Source organism: Salvia hispanica, chromosome 4 (genome assembly GCF_023119035.1).
Source record: "Salvia hispanica cultivar TCC Black 2014 chromosome 4, UniMelb_Shisp_WGS_1.0, whole genome shotgun sequence".
In the NCBI taxonomy this organism is placed as follows: domain Eukaryota; kingdom Viridiplantae; phylum Streptophyta; class Magnoliopsida; order Lamiales; family Lamiaceae; genus Salvia; species Salvia hispanica.
In genome coordinates, this window is record NC_062968.1 from 4,937,523 (window position 1) to 4,957,522 (window position 20,000).

Here is a 20,000-nt window from a genome sequence, read left to right on the forward strand (position 1 = left end):
TAACTCAATTAATGAAAAACTTAACTGAAAATCCCTTTGTGTGCAGAACTAAATCCAATTGAACTGAGTGAATAAATTGACATTCATTAAATTATGAGAAGCAATGCTTTTATGGTGAAAAAAAGTTTAGGAAAATTAAATAAAGCAACAAAAGTTAACATGTCATACAAAATCGATTGTCAAGAAACACAAACAGAATGTTTAAAATCAAAAACCATACTACAAAAACATATAGCAACCTCTTCTCTACTCCTCGCTCAAGAAGACTGAGGTAGGGACTCCCGGTGATGGCGGGTTGGATTTCAAAACAGCCGCATGGTTCCCAGCACGAGCAACTGCATCGACATCCGCTGCAGACAAGACCTCTACGCGCTCAAGCCCCAACTGCCGCTGAATCAGTTCAAGATTCTCCCTCAGAACCTCAATCTCGCCAAAGGGTAGCTTCAGATCCAACGCGTGGACACCAACAGCCTTCACTTCATCCTTCTTGAACCTCAAGAACGGCATACAGAGCTTCTGTATTTGCTTGAAATTGCCCGACTGGCCAACTTCACTCTTCTGAAGCTCAGCAAGGATCTCTTGGTCCGGTGCAAAGGTGCCAGTTGCAGCATCATATTTCCTCTGGAGTATGTTCAAGCACTCCTTCTTCCATCCGTCATACTGCTCGTTTACAAATAGCAAGCAGACTGTGGGCTTATTCTGGACAGCGGGCGCGCTAGCTTTACCCTTCTTTGAACCAGAAGCCTGCTTCTGCATAAGCTTCCTCATGGAGACAATGGAATCCTGCAAATATTTGTTGGCTTTCTTTAGGGTGAGATCAGGTGCATCGGCCTTAGGCCACCCAGCTTTCACCACATATCCATCCTTCTTCAGAAGCTCCTTCCAGACATATTCAGCATAATGTGGGCAAATTGGGGCGATAAGGCGTGTCTGGACATCCATAAATCGCCATAATAAGTCACGATTCATTCCTCCTGCCCCACAAGAAAGCCTATACTCATCCCTTGCTGCCTGAAGATCGTAGAAGCCAGTCTTCAGAGCTTCCCGGAACAAGCACTCATTGTAGTTCTTATCCGTCACCTGGGCTGCTATGTTTATCTCATTAGCAAAGACATGATCAGCATACACAGCAGGTGGGCCACTTCTCAGGGATGACTCTGCAGCAATGACTTCCTCCATCCACGCAATCTCTTTTGTCAGACGCAGAATTGCAGCATTTGCGGTCTCAAAAACAAAATTAGCGTCATCCATTCCATCACCTGCATCTGCAAGTGAGAATCTCGTGGCATCAGCTGAAAACTCTTGAATAGCTTCACGAACTGTCCTGAAGTTCCCGGTCGACTTTGACATTTTCTCAGCATTCAACATAATGTGGCCATTGCATCTGAACCCCTTAGGCCAATGATGCTTGGGCATGATTGCAGTGTGATTATAAATACAGAAGGTCAAGTGATTCTGAATCAGATCCTTCCCTGAAACTCTAAGATCAAACGGATACCAATACTCGAATTCTTGCTTCATCTTATTAAGAAGAGCTGAAGAAAGATCTGAGGATTTAGGATAGGGACCGCTAAGAAACACGAAATCCCACACCTCATCAGTCAGCTGCTCTGGCTTCACTAAAGACTTGTTGTCTCCATACATATCGCCTCCCTGCAGAATATGAGCTACCGTGTAGTATGCCATGTAAAGAGTTGAATCGGACAGAGACTCAACCAGGAAGTCCTCATCCCAAGGGATACGAGTTCCAAGCCCAAAATTTCGTGAGCAAGCCCATTGAGTCAGCCAGCTCAAGGTGTGCTCAAAGGCATGGCGTGCCTCCTCTGAGTATAGATTCATCCCAGCCAAGCATTCCTCTGCAGCCTTCTTCCATTCTTCTTCTCCATATGTGATGTACCACTGATCAGTCAACGCAACAACGCACTCATCCCCAGATCTTGACATGACTTTCTTTTCAGGCTCGCTGTAGACCACAGCTTGACCCGAGCTCGAGAAGCTTCGCCCTAATCAAACTTTTAGCCTCCTGAACTTTCATTCCAGCATACTCTCCAGCAATCATGGTTCCCTCATAGAAACCTCCCTTGTAGATTATTTTCTTGGCCTCATCGAGCTTCTCTCTCTCGTTCTGGCTTTTTATCTTTTTCTCAATGCATATCTTCTCAGCAGACTTGTCACCAAAATCAGGATGGTGGATAATGGGTATGATCTCAAAAGGCACAACCCACTCATCCTTCACGCCATATTTGGCTCTGAATGCCGGTTTTGCTTTCAAATCATGAAGAGCCATGTAATCGTCAGGAGAATCACTTGGAACACTGGTGACAATTCCGGTACCCTTGTCCGTAAGCACTGATAACATGGGTAGAGTGTATATAACATCATTATAAGCTAACGGGGATCTCAGAGGCAAGCCGATAAGATCCTGGCCAGTCAACTCGACCAAGGAAGTAGGTTCCTCAGGAACACGAGACAGCTTCTGGTAAGCTAAATTCAGAGCTGCTCTCTTTGTCAAAATAAACACATCAGTGTCATTAATCTCATAGGCCCCATACTTTCCATCTGGCAACACCCAACAATTTGTTTGCCCGTACATCGTCTCTGGTCTCAAAGTTGCAGCTGCAAGGTACACCTTCTTGCCCTCCAGAACACTCATCTTAGGTGGAAAAGGTGAAACAACCTCCATCTTTACGAGAGTATACTCCTGCGGGATAACACCTTCCCCAGAAGCTCGATCGTGATCAGCACAGGGCTGACCATCCATTGGTGAATATATAGTATATCTCAAGTCCTTCACAATCTTACCCCTTTCTTTCAACTTCCTCATCTGCCACCTAACAAAAGAATCAAAATACGGATTTATATTCGTAGTGATAAATGTCCGCCTCCAATCACATCCCAACCCAAAAGCCTTCAAATCATCTATAGCCAGAGGGGGGAAAAAGGTCAGCCAATGATATGCGTCTGTGAACTTGGCTATCTCCTCATCAGTCAGACCATAGCTCTGCATAATCTCCCATTGGTACTTCACAATACCAGTCTTAGCAACAGTCTTTGATTTCTTACCCTTAAACTTACCACCTGCTTGATTTTGCCCTCCTTCATTCTCACCCTCGGGCTTTGCCTCTGGCACAGCAATTTCGTCATCTTTGACGACTGGAAACGCAGGCGGGTATCCGAACATCTCAATCTCCCTTTTGAGCTTATCGGCAGAAGCCTTAATCGGCATCCCAGTACAATGGAAAGCAAACGGCAACAGCACATTTGCACCCCTCAATCTATGATAGGCTGCAGCAAATTCAAGCTTCGATAGGGAAAACACATGCCCCAAATGGAGATGCCCATTCATGTAAGGGAATGGAAAGTTGCCATAGAACTTCTCCCCAGCTTTGGGTGGGGAGTCCTTTGCATCAGCACGAAACACATCACCCTCGGACCACCATTTCTGGACCTGTGACTCGATCTCCAACAGACGGTCCCTTCGAGCAAAGCTTTTTCCAGTTTCATCCGCCATATCCTTTCCGGCTACCACACAAAAACTGCAATTCAAGGCCGTAATGAGAAACTCAACCCAAGATATTTAATCTGATTAACGAAATTGCAAAGACCAAATACTAATCATCTCAGCGGAAATAGACAAGGGCAGCAAATTTCACATGTAAATACTAACAAACCAATACATAACACCCCCAAACATGATAAGATCAAGTCAAACCAGCAACAAATTTACACCGATTTTACAGTTTAACAACCAAAATCGACACACTACGATTAGAATTGCAAAATTTAACTCAATTTCGATCGAAACATAAAAATCAACACCGCAGTATTGTAAAGAAAAGAAGACAAACCTCGACTTTCTAGGAATGAAGTGTGAGATTGGAAAATAAACAGAAAAGAGGGATTTGGAGGGACGAAGAGCAACTCGTATCAAATGAGACGCCACTGCTGGATTGACGGCTGAAGGCAGCGGCAGCTTTGAGTTTAGGGTTTTGGAAGCTGTGAATCGAAATAATTCTATGATTGAGTGAGAATAATACAATTAATTGGTGATATATTCTGGAATCTGTTATATTTTGCGCCACTGCTGTGGATTGCTGGGATTGACGGCTGAAGGCAGCGGCAGCTTTGAGTTTAGGGTTTTGGAAGCTGTGAATCGAAATAATTCTATTATTGAGTGATAGAATATATTCTGGAATTTGTTATATTTTGCATTGTCATAAATTAAGTGCTAGTACTTCCTTGATGAAAAAAAAAATAAGGAAATTTACCATTTTAGGATATCTAATGAAATATCTCTTTTTTTTATAACTTCATTATCTTTCTATCTTTCTAATAAGGTGTACTCTATTCTCCACTACAATACAATAATTACATTTTCTTTCCATCTCTTACTTTATCAATTATGTATTAATTTCTGTGTCATCTTAAATGTCCATATTTTTATGGGACAAAGGGAGTACATCAATTGCATATCAATTAAACATGTTGAGCGTGAATCGAGTTAAAATGTGCACGCTTTCATCAAGTAACAGGGGTGAGCATTTGAGTTTCGGTTCGGTTTTTTGCCAAAATCGAACCAAACCCGAAAAACCGAATTTAGTTCAAAATCCAAACCGAATTGAACCGAAAAATCGAAAAAATTGAAAAACTGAAAAAAATAGTACTACCTCCGTCCCCCAAATTTTGACATAGTTTACTAGTATTTCGGTCCGCCCCTGAAAATTTGACACACTTCACTTTTTACCAATTTTGGTAGTGGACCTCATATTCCACTAACTCATTCCTACTCACATTTTATTATAAAATAAAACTAATACTTTAAAAAATAGGACCCGCATCCCACCAACTTTTTCAATTCACTTTCCATTACATTTCTTAAAACTCGTGCCGAGTCAAAGTGTGTCAAAATTTGGAGGACAGAGGTAGTATATATTAATATATATATATATATATATATATAATTTAATTTATTTTATATATACTAATAGAATATAAATATATATATTATAAAATTAATAGAATATACTCCCTCCGTCCCATTAAATATGCAACATTTGTGAATTGGCACAGGTTTTTATGTAGTGTTGTTTTGTGAGTAAATGAGGAGAGAGTAAAGTAAGAAAGATGAAAAAGTAGAGATAAAAATGTTTCCATTTTAGGAAACGTTTCATTTTTAATGGGACAAACTAAAAAGGAAAACGTTTCATTTCTAATGGGACAGAGGGAGTATATAATACATATTATATAAAATATATTAAAAGAATATATATTATATATATATGATATAATATATTAAATTAATATAATAAATATATATAATATTATATTTAAAATATTCGTTTTTCGGTTTTTTGGTTATTTTTTTCGCCCGAACTGAACCGAACCAAAAAATCAAAATTTTTGTATTTTTAAAACCGAACCGAACCGAAAAACTAAAAAAACCGAACTGAATTCCAAAATTTCAATTTGGTTCGATTCGGATATTTGGTTTTTGATTTTTTTGCTCACCCCTATCAAGTAATAGTAATTCTAAATGACTCAGTAAGCATGTATATAATTTGAATGTACTCTATCTGTCCTTGAAAATTTGTCACTTATTTCCATTTCCGTCCGTCCCTAAAAATTTGTCACCTTTCACTTTTACCATTTTTGGTAATGGACCTATTCCACCAACTCATTCTTACTCACATTTTATTATAAAACTAAAACTAATATATAAACGTAGGACCCACACATGTCACTAACTTTTTCATCTCACTTTCTATTAGAGCATCCGCAATGGAGGCTAGCGGACAGGATCAGCTAGCCTGTCCGCTAGCTCCATTGCGACCGACGAGAACACTTTCGGCTAGCCGATCGGCGAGCTCACGCCGATTCACGCGCGCTGACCGATTCGCTAGCGGCCATTGCAGGCTCAAAATCAACTAGCTGGCGTGTAATTTTTTATGTAATTTTTATTTATTATTTATTTTTTTATATTTCTTATGTAATTTTTTTAGGATGTACTGTACTACATATGATAATAAATACTATTTAAATACACTCAACTAAACAGATGAGATTTAATTATTTGGAATAAGGAAGCTCGAGACCTAGTTTTCATTATACATCCAATATAGACGTGTCAAATGTTATTAAGCTATTGTATCGGCAATAAGTAAATTTCACATTTTGCATTTAATACAAGATGATAAAAGTACACACATTATGTTGTTTTGTCACTTCCGTTTGCAGAGAATAATTACAAAAAAATTGACATAGATAACAATTTAAAATTAGCAAAAACATCGAAAAGGAAAATACAACAAAAATGCAAGCGTTGGGAATCAGAGAGACTCTACAAGCGAAAAAATTTAGTAAAACAATTTACATTACAAAACGGTGTTGATGTGAAGAGCTTTGAGAAGTGAAGTTGCCATTTGTTTAACCAACACTTGGCCTCCAGAACTCTGTCCATCTCTTCTCTCCTCAATCAAATTCTTAAGTTTCTGAGGCAGATCATTCTCCACAATAAGTTGCTTTGGACGAGGGTGGTGCTCGTAAACCGCCTGAACATAAAACACAACATCAAAACCAACCCCTAAAAATAAGAGCTTAACCACAGATTCTAACTCTACATATGACTGGTTTTTCAAAATCTTTGATACTGAAAGCAGTGAAACAATGAAATAGCTCAATATGGATGGCATTTTTTTTCATGATAACCGCTATGTACAACCCCATTACATTGGTCAATGACATACTACATGGTAATGTGACAGTTCTGTCTGATGCTACATTCACAATTTTTAGTTTTCACAAATTCCCCTACAGCGCCTAGTAAGAAAATTACATAACACAGATTTCTTATAGTATCAAGGCATTTCATTTTTCAGGATATAGCACAATATGGCATATAAAAGTCACACACCTTGATTAACTTAAGCAAATTCAGACGAGCTATTGCATCTGGATGATCAAGTCTCGAGATAAGCAGTGGTGTCAGCCCATTAACTGCCAGAGTGGTGTTTATTCGAGAAGATTTCCTGCATCATAAACCATTGTGAGATGCACAGAACAAAACCAGATGCAATTGTCTGTTACATGAGTCGTTGGATACACCCAAATTACTAAAGAGTAGCAAATCAACAGAAGGTGCATATATGACGACTAAACAACTTCCCGGATTTCGTATATCCTTTTCCCAGACAGGAATGCTATAACCCACATAAACTTAGCTGCTCCCATTATATAATCCAGAGAATACTATTTTCACCATAAAGTGAGTTGGCCATACTCAATCTGGAGAGAACGGAGTGTCATTCACCAAATAATACTAATTCATTCTCTATTCTCTTAATGATTCTTATTTTCTACAGAAAGAAATTCTATTTCAACCTATTATCAAATTAAAGAAGGAAATGCTAGTAATTTTCCCATAATTTTTTTCCAGAAACTCAAGTCAATATAGCAAATTCCAGAATATTAATCCCATGAGAAGTTATGCATCACTTAGTAGATCTTAATCAGGCTAATGTTATATCTTTAAGAATACTATAAAGATGCATGAGGGAACATAATATATAAAATACAGAAGATACATGATATCAGGATAGACGTACGTGATAATTTTCAAGAAGGGTTCTAATATGTGCAAGAAGTGTTGTTCCGGACAGCACTGGAAGAACTTAACCAATTTCTGGACGGCATCCTTTTTGAGCAAAGCTTGTTCTACTTTCCTATTCTCATTGTCGTGCGCCAAGCATACAGCAATAGAATCTAGTGAAGTCACAGACCAGATATTATCTTCAAGAAGGCTAAGATACACATCCAGTCCTCCATGAGCTCGCAGCTGCTCCCTCGAATTTCTTGATGCATGAGCCATATCACACAGCAAAGGCAATGCACACTGTCTTAAAGGAGAATCTGACATGATGAAATGCATTAAGTGGGGAATGATCCCATTTTCTGCAGCTTGCTCCTGTCTCCTCTTGTTAATCTTACATAGGTTGAATAGAGCATTAAGGACCTTCAGCAAACAAAAGAAGCCGGACAATGTCCAATGAGAAAGATCAAGCATACTGGAAAAAAAAATGAAATAGTTCAAGAAAATTAAGCACTTAGTTTAAAAGACAATAAAATAGAACCACATGGTTTGGTATTTGGTCAACTGCATGTACCGAATCATATTGAGTCTTTGTCAAGTAAACCCAACTTACCTAAGACACCGCCTATAACTCTGACTATACTTCACGTTCAAGCATACTCAAGAACTAAATTTTAAACGCAGAGATGGGCAAGAAATTTTATAAAGATGTGTTTCTTTCTCTGCTTTATTCTGACAAAATTGCATCCGATTTGAGCTCTTTTAGTGGCCAATTTCTGGATTCCTTTATGAGTCTCGTATATCCACTAGAACTACAACAGGAACTGACCCATAAGCAAGCTCTGCCATCTCAGGTAGGTTGCTTCAATTAAATACAGAAATAACTAAAAGTAATAGCACCCATTGCCTATACTACAGCACTTAAACCCATGAATTTAATTCATCCAGAGCAGCCATTCCCACGAGTTAGTAAGAGGGTTGAGTATAATCACCCTACAGTAGAACATAAACTAAAAAGAATACAAACAATGTCTCACCTCATGATGTATTTGTGACACAAGGGAACCTTCTTTGAGATCAAGATTTGGGATTAAATATTTGATAGCATCAGCTCTTTGAAGATGTTCTAAGCAATGTGGGTCCGTCGATAGATGGTTTATACACTTCAATAGCTGAAGGAACATGATTATGAGAACATTTGACCAGAAACAGAACAAATGCTAAGAGAAGAGAAACTTTTACTATACCTTTAGAAGAATCGGGGGTTCTATCTTATTAAACATTTGGAAGAGACGACTAAGCAAACTTTGGCTACACATATAAGATTTTACTGCTGTGTCTGCTGCAGCAAATTCAAATAGAAGGTCTGCAACCTTTTCCAGATACTCCCGAGCAACATCAACATTCCATGGTGAGACCACATGGGTAAGTAGTCCGGACGATGTCGCACTCCCTGGTCTGGCATTCAGAACTCCTGAACCGGATAGCACACCAGATGCTCTCTGTGATGCGAGTCCAGAAGCGGCAACAGTTCCCCCGTTCGATGTCAGAGGTCCATGTTTCTTATTAGCTACTTGAGGTGAACTTCTAGGCAACGAATCCACATTAGAATTTTCCCTTCCTTTTCCAGAGACCTCTGGAAAGAAACTAGAAACTATTAGGGTCGCAATAAGTTAGTGCTTATAACTGAGAGAAAGCTACAATGGCTAAAATGGCCAATCACAAAGTAAAACTGCAAAGCAATATGTCCAAGACTCAATCCTCGCAATGAATCAAAACTGAAAGATTCTAAAGCAATTTATCCTTCAGGCATGTAATTGTGGTACTAGTGTCGGGTATAAAAGAGTAAGTCAGAGAGCGAATCTCAAGATAAGTAGCCAACCATGCAAAATGAGCATATATTGCTCACCTGCAAATTCAGCCATCAAAAAGTCAAGACCATTTGTTTTCTTGTCAGTTGATCCATGTAAAAGAGGCAAAATACTTTCGTGTTTCTCCATGTGTTTCTCCATCCCTGTAAGATGTTTCACATACTCAAGCTGCCCGGAGAAATGGCGTGATGGAGGTTCTTTATCCAACAAACTCAAAAGGGGTCGAATGTTCTCTTGCTGACTACCAATGTGAGCAGCTGATCCATTTGTTGCGACATCCATGGATTTTGGAGCCTTATCCATGGATATTCTTCCAGTTGCTACATTAGCTCCTCTTTGCTGCTTTAGGTCACCTTCAGCTCTCGAAGGCTCATTCTTCCACCTGTCTACACTTTCCCTGTCTCTAGTTGGATGGTGATCCTTTACTGCCGAATTGGATAATCTGTCCAAAGACGCAGGATCTGCGACTCTTGAACCACCCAATGCCTCTACATTAGAAACACTGGATCGAGGCCTATCAGCATCTGAAGCAATAAATCTCAATTCAGGAGAGTGTGATGCAGATGCATGCGAAGGTTCTAACGTTCCAGTTTGTGAAATATGATCTCCAGGCTTGACTTTAAGGTGATCAGGCAGGTCATTCCCATAAAATGCAGAACTGTTGGAATCCAGAGCATCAGATCTTGGTCGTGAACTTAAACCATCTGGAGCAAACCCACCACCAGAAGCTATAGAAGCTAGACGGGTTGCCTCATTCAAACTATAAAGGGTATTAATAAGTCTGAGTAGTATCCCATTCTTAGCAGCTATACGACAAAAATCATTTCTGGATGTTGACTTTTGTAGCTTAAAAACTTGCCACATGCCATCAATAGCCATATGAACCATTTCCCTGGAATTGAGGTAACAAAAGTAATTAGCATACCAATAGGTAAACCAAGACGAGTACCACTTTCACAATAAGATAATGACTCAAAAATATGGACGAGTTCCAAAGATAATTTACTAAATGGCTATAGTACCCCATAGCTAGTCTAGATGAAATACTAAATGTCTTTTACACAATCCAAAGCTATTTTTTTAATAGGAAACACTATATTTTATCAGAAAAGAGATGAGTTTTTAAAAGAGATGAATAATCCCCAAAGAAGTGATGGTTAGGATCCAAACCCAATTTATGGCTGCATATCAAACAAACAAACACACACAGAAAATCCTTGATATTTTATGATTTGATACCCAGCAAGCAACTCTAACCTTTTTCTACCCCAAACTTCCTCAAAGGATTCTTCTTGGTCCTCAAACATCTGCTCTTTGACCAACAGAGGGTTGGAAAGGTAACCCCCCAAATTGCCACTTTACCCTTTTGAATAAAAAACTACCAGATTTCCAACACTTAATCAAATGTAAAGAACTTTTGTACTTTCTTGGTTTGGTATACAAAAGCACACTTACGCAACTTGATGTTATTTTCCAATATAATTAACTATATCAAAAAAATATAACTAATTATATCAGTAAATTAACCCAAAATAGAACCATTTTTGGACCAATAGGTACCAAACGTAATTCATGGGATCAAAAAGTTCATTTGGGCTAATATAGGACCAAGTTTAATAAGAGTAAAGGCCAAAACTAGTCTTGAACATATGCCCATTTTATGATTTTGGTCCAATACTTTATCTTTTGAATTTTTGCATCCTGAACATTTCAACTCGGTTCACAATTGGTCCTACACTACAATTCCGTCAATTTTTAAACGGTTTTAACCCGATTTGATCGATTTTTAAACAGTTTTAACCCGAATGGGGCTGTTAAAACCATCAAAATCGGGTTTAAACCGTTTAAAAATTGAAATTGTGATCCCAATTGAAATGTTCAAGATGCAAAAATTCAAAACGTAAAGTATAGGACCAAAATCGTAAAATGGGCATATGTTCAGGACCAGTTTTGGCGTTTACTCTTTAATATCTATATTAGCACATTAGAATGTTTTTTAAGGTGCAAACTGCCAAGACTAGCCAATTTAGAGGGTGTCAAATATCACTTACCCTTGGGGGAGAGGGCACATGTTTTACTTTAGATATGGAAACAAATGGATAAAACTAAAACAATCTTTTGTCTAGATATTTTTGTCAGAGATTTGTTTCATAAGTGCATATCATGTCATCAGTACAAAATAAAATGCCAGTACCATAAATGTTTGGCAAACAGATGACATACAGTCACATTTTCCTAACTGGCATCTTATTAGCTAATTTATCTTTGTTTACTACTCATTTGGTAGCCCAGATAAGTAAACCAAGAAACCCGTTGTAGCAGCCAGGAACATCCTCATCCGTTTCAACCACCAGCCTCCTTCATCATTCTTCCCTTCGTCGAACACAAGACAACAACGATGGCCACCGTGACCCATTTGAATAAAATCGGAAAGCACAAGACAACGGCGAAATCCACTGTGAGCTCATCTCATTTACTCTGGTAATCTCGTTCCAATTGAATCGGCTAAGAGAAGACCCACCATTCGTTGAGCATACAACAATACCACAACAAGCGGAAGCAGAAGCAGGTGGAGGCTGAGGTGAACTGGTGAAGAGATAATTGGAGGGAGAGGAAGAGCAGAGAGAAGAGTATACAAGAATACCACCACAAGTGGAAGCAGAAGCAGGCGGAGGCTGAGGTGAGGAGATAATTGGAGGGAGAGGAAGAGCAGAGAGAAAAGAGAGAGTGAGGGAGTTCAAAGGTTATTTTAGCCTTAACAGATTATTGTAAGGCCATTTTTAGTATTTTCTTAGGTTAATCTATTCCAAAGTGTAAACATTTACATTGTCAAACAGCTTTTTTTATTTATCTTGGTCCTATGACTAGGCTACAAGAAACATAGATATACAAACTATCACAATTTTTCAACTTGCTTTACGCTCACTACTCTATCAAACACACCCTTAAGTGATTAAAAATGCACCCTAACTACTCTACCAAACATTCCCTTAAGTAATAAAAAAAATGCACAACTATGACAAGAATAGCATCCATGTAGATTTACCTGTACTTAGCGTAATCAGCCTCTAGAAAGCCCACCAATATAGGTATACCACGACAAGCAATAAACATTTGCAATGTCAGAGAGCTGGAATACAAAAGACCAAATATCACACATCGAAGCAGAAGAATATAGATCAAGAGAATAATACTCAGGAGAGAACATTTAACCTTGATTGGCAAAGTTGTTGGAAAAAAAATGCTGCTTCCATGCGCACCTCCCGTGGCCGATCATGCACAGCAAAGCTCATCACAATGGGAATCTGGAACATTTTTTATATAAGTACATTACTCATCACAGAGTCTGTACCAGCAATACCCAAAAATAAAAGCTCTATAACAGACTTTATTTATGTAATTCTCCTCTCTTTAGAAGGGGACCAAGCAAGAGTCAAGTTGGAAGCAATTTTGTGATCAAGATACCAGTCATCATCATTACAATTTGATAAAGAGGAGATCATTTATGGTCTAAAACCATCCATAGTATGCCATCACCCACCAGATATCAAGTGATTTCTATAAATACCATAAACAGTCCTAAGTAGGTAACTTGACGAAAATAATGGCTAGTGTCGGAATCCTAATATAATCAGAATACTAACCAGTAAACCTAAGTAACTCAAAAGTTTACATTCACAGAGTGAAGCCAGCGTACATGGATAACCATCAAGAAATGAGTTGATATTTAACTTTAAATCAGAAGTTTGTAACAAAATAGTATAATGCTTTATGCACCTTTATTGACCTTCATCATAGTTTAAGTGAACCTAAACACAACATATGCCTCGGAATACATTGATTAACATCTTCAAACTTTGACCCACACAACCCAAAAGAGAGAAGTACTTAAATTTGCAGAGCACTTACAAGACCCACAAGACAAGCATTCTCCTGAAATTCAGTATTATCTTTAATTATTTGATTCAGAACTTGTAGAACTGAGCATATAACCTGAAATGAAAGAAACTGATCAGCCACACAAGAAGGTACAAAACACATGCATATAAAGCAACAAGGTAACGGACTAACGAACTTCATGCAAGTTACATACGCGAGTTCTTGGAACCTCAAGCAGTTCCATTAGAGGGAGCAAACCATGTTGAGTAATGAAAACAATCTTCTGCTCCGGTCGCTGATGAAAGAAAGTGGTCAACTTCTGACAAGAAGATACTATCACATCTTCTGGTTCATCTGGCCTCAACAAGGACACCAATTTGCTGAATTCAACAGCCTATGCAAGAAAAACGACATAAGAGTTAAGGAATTGCATCTATTTCTACAAGAGAAGAACCGAATCACAACAAAAATTGAAAACCATATGAAATTTGGCCACAGCACAAGTAGGACCAGGATACGAAAAACTAATTCCATATCTAACAAGTAGATCATTAATATAACCCACATTAATTTCTCAAGAGATACATTACGCCTATGGTCCAAGAAGCAGTAAAGGAGTTTTAACACTGGGGAAAGCATCCGTTAAAACTCTTTCATCAAACCCATAGAAAATAGCAGCCATAATCATCAGTATGTGACCCATTAGGTCGATATATTTAAGCACAATAATGACAGAAAAATAGGAAGACAAAACATAGACAGGATCACAGGAGTAAAGTTTATCAAGTGAAAACAGGTGCTCAAACCAAGTCTCTCCCCCTTTTTAACATAATCGTGTCTAGTAAGCCACTGTGAATCAGTACCCATCAACAAATAATAAGGACAACCTTGTAGCAAGTTTTAACACAATGTTGACATTTAACTTGGATAAGAAGAGAGCATATAGAATACACAATGAAAGCAATTCAGCAGGAGAACAAATGTACCTGTAGGTGAAAAAGATTTTCTGCATGCAATTTATCTTCAAATACCTGACAAGCATGTTAAGCATAAGATAAAAGCCAAGGGGGGGAATTTAGATAAGAAAGTAAATTTTATTTTATATAGTCAATCTTACTAGAGTATCAATATCAATTACATCTTCCTTTAAAACGCCCATCATTAAGCGAAGGTGTAACTTGGATAAGAAGAGAGCATATTGAAAGCAATTCAGCAGGAGAACAAATGTACCTGTAGGTGAAAAAGATTTTCTGCATGCAATTTATCTTCAAATACCTGACAAGCATGTTAAGCATAAGATAAAAGCCAAGGGGGGGAATTTAGATAATAACGTAAATTCCATTTTATATAGTCAATCCTACCAGAGTATCAATATCAATTACATCTTCCTTTAAAACGCCCATCATTAAGCGAAGGAGGTCGCCACTAGCCTGAACAGATTCATTCTCCATTTGTTTCTGTGCAATTGTAGCCCTTAACTTTGTTGCCAAGTCATTCTTTCCACCATCAGATACTACATTTCCTTGAATTACATTTGAAGATGATGCAGAGGTAGAGGCTTCAGCTACCCGGTCCTCCAAATTATCCAAGGGATGAAACAAATCCTCCAAAGAAGCATCACCTGGGGAGTCACTGAATTTACTAAGTTCATTGCTTCCTGAAGTCATTGGTTCCTTCACGGCCTGCACAGGTGGGAACCAGAATAAATTAGAGCCATTATATCAGTAGAAATACTATATTTAGAACATAAATTCCTAAAGCATCGGTAAATTGGCATTACTGACAAAATTATAACACTATTAAGGGGAATGAAGAAGCAAACAATTGATTCAAACAGCACGACTAGGAAAAACTAAATTAACAGGAAAGAATACAAGAATGTATCACGTTTTAGCACAACCAATATTCTTTATGTCTTCACTCAGTCTGCCATGAGCATGCTGCATAACCAAATAACCATACACCCATTCAACAATTACAGATTCAAGGTGTTACAATTTATTGAATACCGCATTTCTGCTTACAGATTCAAGGTGTTACAATTTATTGAATACCGCATTTCTGCTTACAGATTCAAGGTGTTACAAGCTATTCATAACCCATTTCTGCTACTTTCTCTAATATAGTATGTAACTGTACTCCGACCCAGAAGAATATTCATTTTTAAGTTGCTGTGGCTAAAGAAATAAGCGGTCTTAAATTATCAGACACTCAATCACTCCATACCAAGCAGACAAATAAAACAGTGTTCAGTCTCACGTGCTGCACATAAGTAATTTACTGGGCACTCAAAAGAGAAGCAAATACAATGACCTCTGAATCTTCAAATTTACAACTATAAATATGAGAGTACTGAAAGCTTAGAAATTTACAAAAAATTCCACCCACAACTATCCCAATTCCACATAACCCTGCGCCAAGAAATCACTTCCAGCAAAAAAAATATGCTTAATCAATAGGCGCAAAGGATCTGAATTGGTCAAATTTACCTTCCTTGGGCTAGATTCTTGGTTCTTTTGACCAAAATTAAACTTCCCATGAATGATACCAACTGCACTTCCTTTTTTTTCAACTTTTTTGGCCACGACAGTTTTCTTTGTAGACTCTGCAGCTTCGACCTCACCATTTATCAGCACTTCACCCTGCTGATTTAGGTTAGGTCTCTGGTCTTCAATCTCTGAGTCATGACTACCCAAAAGTTTGCTCGAGCTGGTCTCGATGGGTGATTTCTCATGGATAACAAATGTGGGAACTTGATCTGAAATAGTATCTTCATCAAGGTTGTTTGTTCTTTCCTCAGTAAGATTAGTTTTTGAGCTATCGTCCTCGTAAGACTTGCTGACAAGTGAAGTCTCCGAGGATGACATCTCTGTTTTATCCTGAAAGCAAAAACAGGATTTTAATATAAAAATATCGGTTAAAGCATCATCTTCAGAACAAGCAAAACTAGGCAAATAGGACAAAGTACTCAGGGTCAGAGGTTCAACTAATAAGAGGACAAATCAAGCCACATAACATGAAAACTTCAAACAATAATTACTTTACTTTCTCAGCGGAAGAGGCTTCAATATTATGCCCTTGTTCACTGCTACTTATACTAGCACCCCCAGCACCAACTTCATCAATGTTCCTGCACAGATTTCACCATTTATGCTTAAAATCTGCATCCTTTCAATTTCGACAGTCAAAATATCTATGACAGATTGAACAGAAGGAAAATAAGAACATGGAAAAGAAGGCATTTCTATACGTCAGTAAAGAACACCAACGTAAAGAAATGATGTGCTTCAACTGATCCACAAACTCATAGGTACATGCAGAGGAAGTAAGAGTGTAAGAGACAAGATTTCTCCCAAGTCCCAAGCACTATAGTGTACCCCCTTGGTCCGCGATATAAAGTCCCATTTTGTCATTTTGGTACGTCCGCTAAAAATCCCCTTTTAGTTTTTAATTTCGGGTAAGTGGACCCCACACTCCACTAAATTTCACATTCACATTCCATTATAAAACTAATACTCCCTCCGTCCCAATTAAGTTAAGTCAAAACTTTTGGGCACGGATATTAAGAAATTGTGTTGAAAAGTAGGAGAGAGAAACAAAATAGGAAAGATAAAGAGAGAGTAGCGTAGGTGATGGAATAAAGAAAGAGTGATTGGATGTTTTGTTTTTAGTCAAAACCCGCACAAGCGGGACTAAATATCGCGGACGAACGGAGTAGAATCTAAGTCCATAGATACAACAATTGACAATAGTTTCGTGCATTAGAAAATCAGGTCAATCCAATAAACCAAAACATCTCCCAACAAACTATATATACTAAGGTCATAATATGAACTATAAGGCCCTTAAGGCCAACTTTCCGAGATTGTAGATCATGTGAAGCATTACAATAGAAGAGAATCTTTTCATACAGAGCAAAACAGTTTAAAATTCACCATAGCATATAGTATTTCCCATACAGTGTTACACTTGATAGACATAGCATGGTGATAAGCCAACCAGGGGATAGCTTAAACACACATCAACAGCATTCTAGAAAATATTCTGAACATCAAAACTTAATAACCAAATTCATGGGAATCAATTATTACTGAAGCCTCAAGACAACAAATATCCATAAAACTTCAAGTTGATAGACTAAATTCCAAGGGTGACTCTAATGGAAGCAAGCATGCATTACCTATTGCATTTTCGTTGAGTAAACTCAATGAAAAAAGGAGAGGACCTTTTTTTGAGTTTTCCTAAGTCAAAAAATTATCATATTGGTGCTTATCCTCAGGGACAAAGAGAGAACTAATACACTACCTCAAGGTTCCACTATGGCGAAGAGTATTTTGTAGAGCACGCCTTGAGTTTTTAATCCAAGGGTGTGAAAGTAATGTTTTTGCATCTGGCCTCTGTCCAGCATCCTGATATGCAAAATTAAATGTCAGTCACTCTAATGGCACTAACATGTAGTTGTACCCTCCATATTAACTTCTCTTTCCTGCTAACAAAGCCATCAAAATCCGAAAACACTTCTTGAATTAATCATAATTGTGGCAAAATCCAGTATACCCCCCCTCTCCCAACAGTCCACACACACACGCACAATTTCTGAGACAAGTGGAGTGAAAAAGTATAATGCAAAAAAGATGTGATCTAGGCCTTTAAGAGCGGCTTCTTCACGTGGAGACACAATAATCTGTCTCTCCAGAGATCAATATAATCTTCAAAAGACAAATACCTTGCATATGATTAGCTCAATATACTCAACAAAGACTCTCGTTAGCTATTTCATATTTACTTCACACCAGGTATGTTTTGATGGAATCATGAAGACAGCAGATATATTAAAGTTTTAAACAAGAAAAAATATATGTGGAAGTGCAGTAAAGTGATTAACACAAAAAAAGTTTTCTAATTCAAGATGGTAAGAACTTCCCCGCAAGTAAACAATCAGATAATGTCAAGGAAGGCCATATTACATATAGGGTTATTTGCCTGTAAATACATGAACTTTCACAATTTTTTGATTTTTCCCCCAAACTTTATTTTTTGAATATAAATGCATGAACTTTAGAGTTTTCTAGTTTTTCCCCAAATTGAAAAATCAAAGCTGATGTGGCAAATTAAGGCTTATGTGGCATTTGTAATTTCCAGCTGACCTTTTTAAAGCATTGACGCAGGAAATCCGTAATAGCTGGAGATAGACTATCTGGAATAGGAGGATTTTCATCCTGAAACAATAAATGAAGTGCCGGCTTGAGTAAAGCAACAGTAACAGAGCAGATAAATGAGTCCATGTAAACAGTTTTCAACAGTACTATTATAATTTGCACTTTAGGGTTACTGTAAGTTAGGATGGGAAGGAGAATAGATAAATCATAAAATACTCCCTCCGTCCCGCTTAAGATGAAACGTTTTCCTTTTTAGTTTGTCCCAACTAAGATGACACATTTCCTTTTTTGGTAACTTTCTCTCTCCAATTAATACACTCAACCATTTTTTCTCACTCCTATTAAAATATTCATCTTTCTTTATCTCTCTACTTTAATACTTACACCCACCTCTCTCTCCAATTAAACACTTTAACCAATAATTCCTAAAATCCTGTGCCGGCTAAGGAATGTGTCATCTTAGCCGGGACGGAGGGAGTAACTATGAACTGACCAGAAACCATGAACTTCAACTCAAAAGAAACTGGTAAGAACTTCTGCTACCTAACCTACCTGTACAATCCTAAAGAGGGTGGGCATTGGCTGCAGATCAAAGTATGGTGGAACACATGTAAGAAGTTCAATTACAGTACAGCCTACACTCCAAATGTCAGATGCAGCACAAACTCCCGACATTTCAATGACCTGAAATTGGAAAAGAAGACAAAAAATGTTCTTTATCATGCATCGACTTCCAGAAACTGTGAAAATTTGCATAAAACATATACTACTTGTTTACAAAAAAACCAGAAAGACAGTAAGCATATGAAGGTATATATAGCAAATACAAACAAGAAATAACACCAAACAGAAAAGATTGAAAACATTCATAAATTGCGGAGCTCACATCGTATTTTCACACATTTGTTCTTTTCCTAAATTAAGATGGGCTAAACCACAATTCTACAGATTTAATTCAGAAGCTTCCACAAGTGAGCACTGTGATGCAAATCATGTTCACCAGAGGAGGTCGAAGGCACAGGATGCCCTCACCTAGGACCGGACTTTCCTGAGTCTCTTAAATTATTTCTGATTTAGACTTTATTATTGTTTGTCTAGTTGGTTTTCGTCCTACAGGCTCCAAGCGAGGGTTCTGTCTAGCAAATAAAAGAGGTTACTCCGTTGCAGAGAACCGGTCTATGATTTTCTTTGATCAGAACAGAGTGCTTGGTGCTTGGGTAGAAAAGGGTTCTCTTCTGAGTTCATTATTCTGCTTGTTAGTCTTATTATTAATCATCATTCTTCAAAGATTTGAGCCATTACAGTTGGTTCTCTTTATCTCTAAAATACTGTTCATCCAACTCATCAGGAACGGAAGAAATTAACGGATATGTCATCAAATCGGTAATCAGTTAAGAAAACAGTAGTTTCCGTCACAGCAATTGCAATTCCATCAATTTGTATTCATTAACATTGTAAAAATACAATCGATTTGACAACAGAGCAGTTCTAACCTTCCACTAGTAT

General features: G+C 37.9%; 2 protein-coding genes across 2 annotated transcripts in view; both read right to left on the bottom strand.

Annotated features, from left to right (window-relative positions):
* Nucleotides 1–140: 140 nt before the first annotated feature.
* LOC125222757 (leucine--tRNA ligase, cytoplasmic-like) lies at nucleotides 141–4,145 on the bottom strand. Its single transcript, XM_048125548.1, is given in 3 exon segments — nucleotides 141–1,986; nucleotides 1,988–3,536; nucleotides 3,849–4,145. Coding segments are annotated over 2 exon segments (3,264 nt in total). The 5' UTR covers nucleotides 3,512–3,536; nucleotides 3,849–4,145; the 3' UTR covers nucleotides 141–246.
* Nucleotides 4,146–6,154: 2,009 nt separating this feature from the next.
* Nucleotides 6,155–20,000, bottom strand: part of LOC125220218 (MAP3K epsilon protein kinase 1-like) — a 15,223-nt gene continuing 1,377 nt past the window's right edge. The window contains exons 2-18 of the mRNA XM_048122382.1: nucleotides 19,047–19,178; nucleotides 18,483–18,554; nucleotides 17,641–17,744; nucleotides 16,381–16,465; nucleotides 15,825–16,214; nucleotides 14,697–15,017; nucleotides 14,566–14,610; nucleotides 13,550–13,729; nucleotides 13,366–13,449; nucleotides 12,670–12,761; nucleotides 12,503–12,586; nucleotides 9,495–10,348; nucleotides 8,833–9,221; nucleotides 8,623–8,757; nucleotides 7,602–8,008; nucleotides 6,911–7,025; nucleotides 6,155–6,548 (exon numbers count right to left, since the gene is read on the bottom strand). Of these exons, the coding sequence (XP_047978339.1) occupies nucleotides 6,372–6,548; nucleotides 6,911–7,025; nucleotides 7,602–8,008; nucleotides 8,623–8,757; nucleotides 8,833–9,221; nucleotides 9,495–10,348; nucleotides 12,503–12,586; nucleotides 12,670–12,761; nucleotides 13,366–13,449; nucleotides 13,550–13,729; nucleotides 14,566–14,610; nucleotides 14,697–15,017; nucleotides 15,825–16,214; nucleotides 16,381–16,465; nucleotides 17,641–17,744; nucleotides 18,483–18,554; nucleotides 19,047–19,178 (3,666 nt within the window). The 3' untranslated portion in view covers nucleotides 6,155–6,371. The remainder of the gene's footprint in view (nucleotides 6,549–6,910; nucleotides 7,026–7,601; nucleotides 8,009–8,622; nucleotides 8,758–8,832; nucleotides 9,222–9,494; nucleotides 10,349–12,502; nucleotides 12,587–12,669; nucleotides 12,762–13,365; nucleotides 13,450–13,549; nucleotides 13,730–14,565; nucleotides 14,611–14,696; nucleotides 15,018–15,824; nucleotides 16,215–16,380; nucleotides 16,466–17,640; nucleotides 17,745–18,482; nucleotides 18,555–19,046; nucleotides 19,179–20,000) is intronic.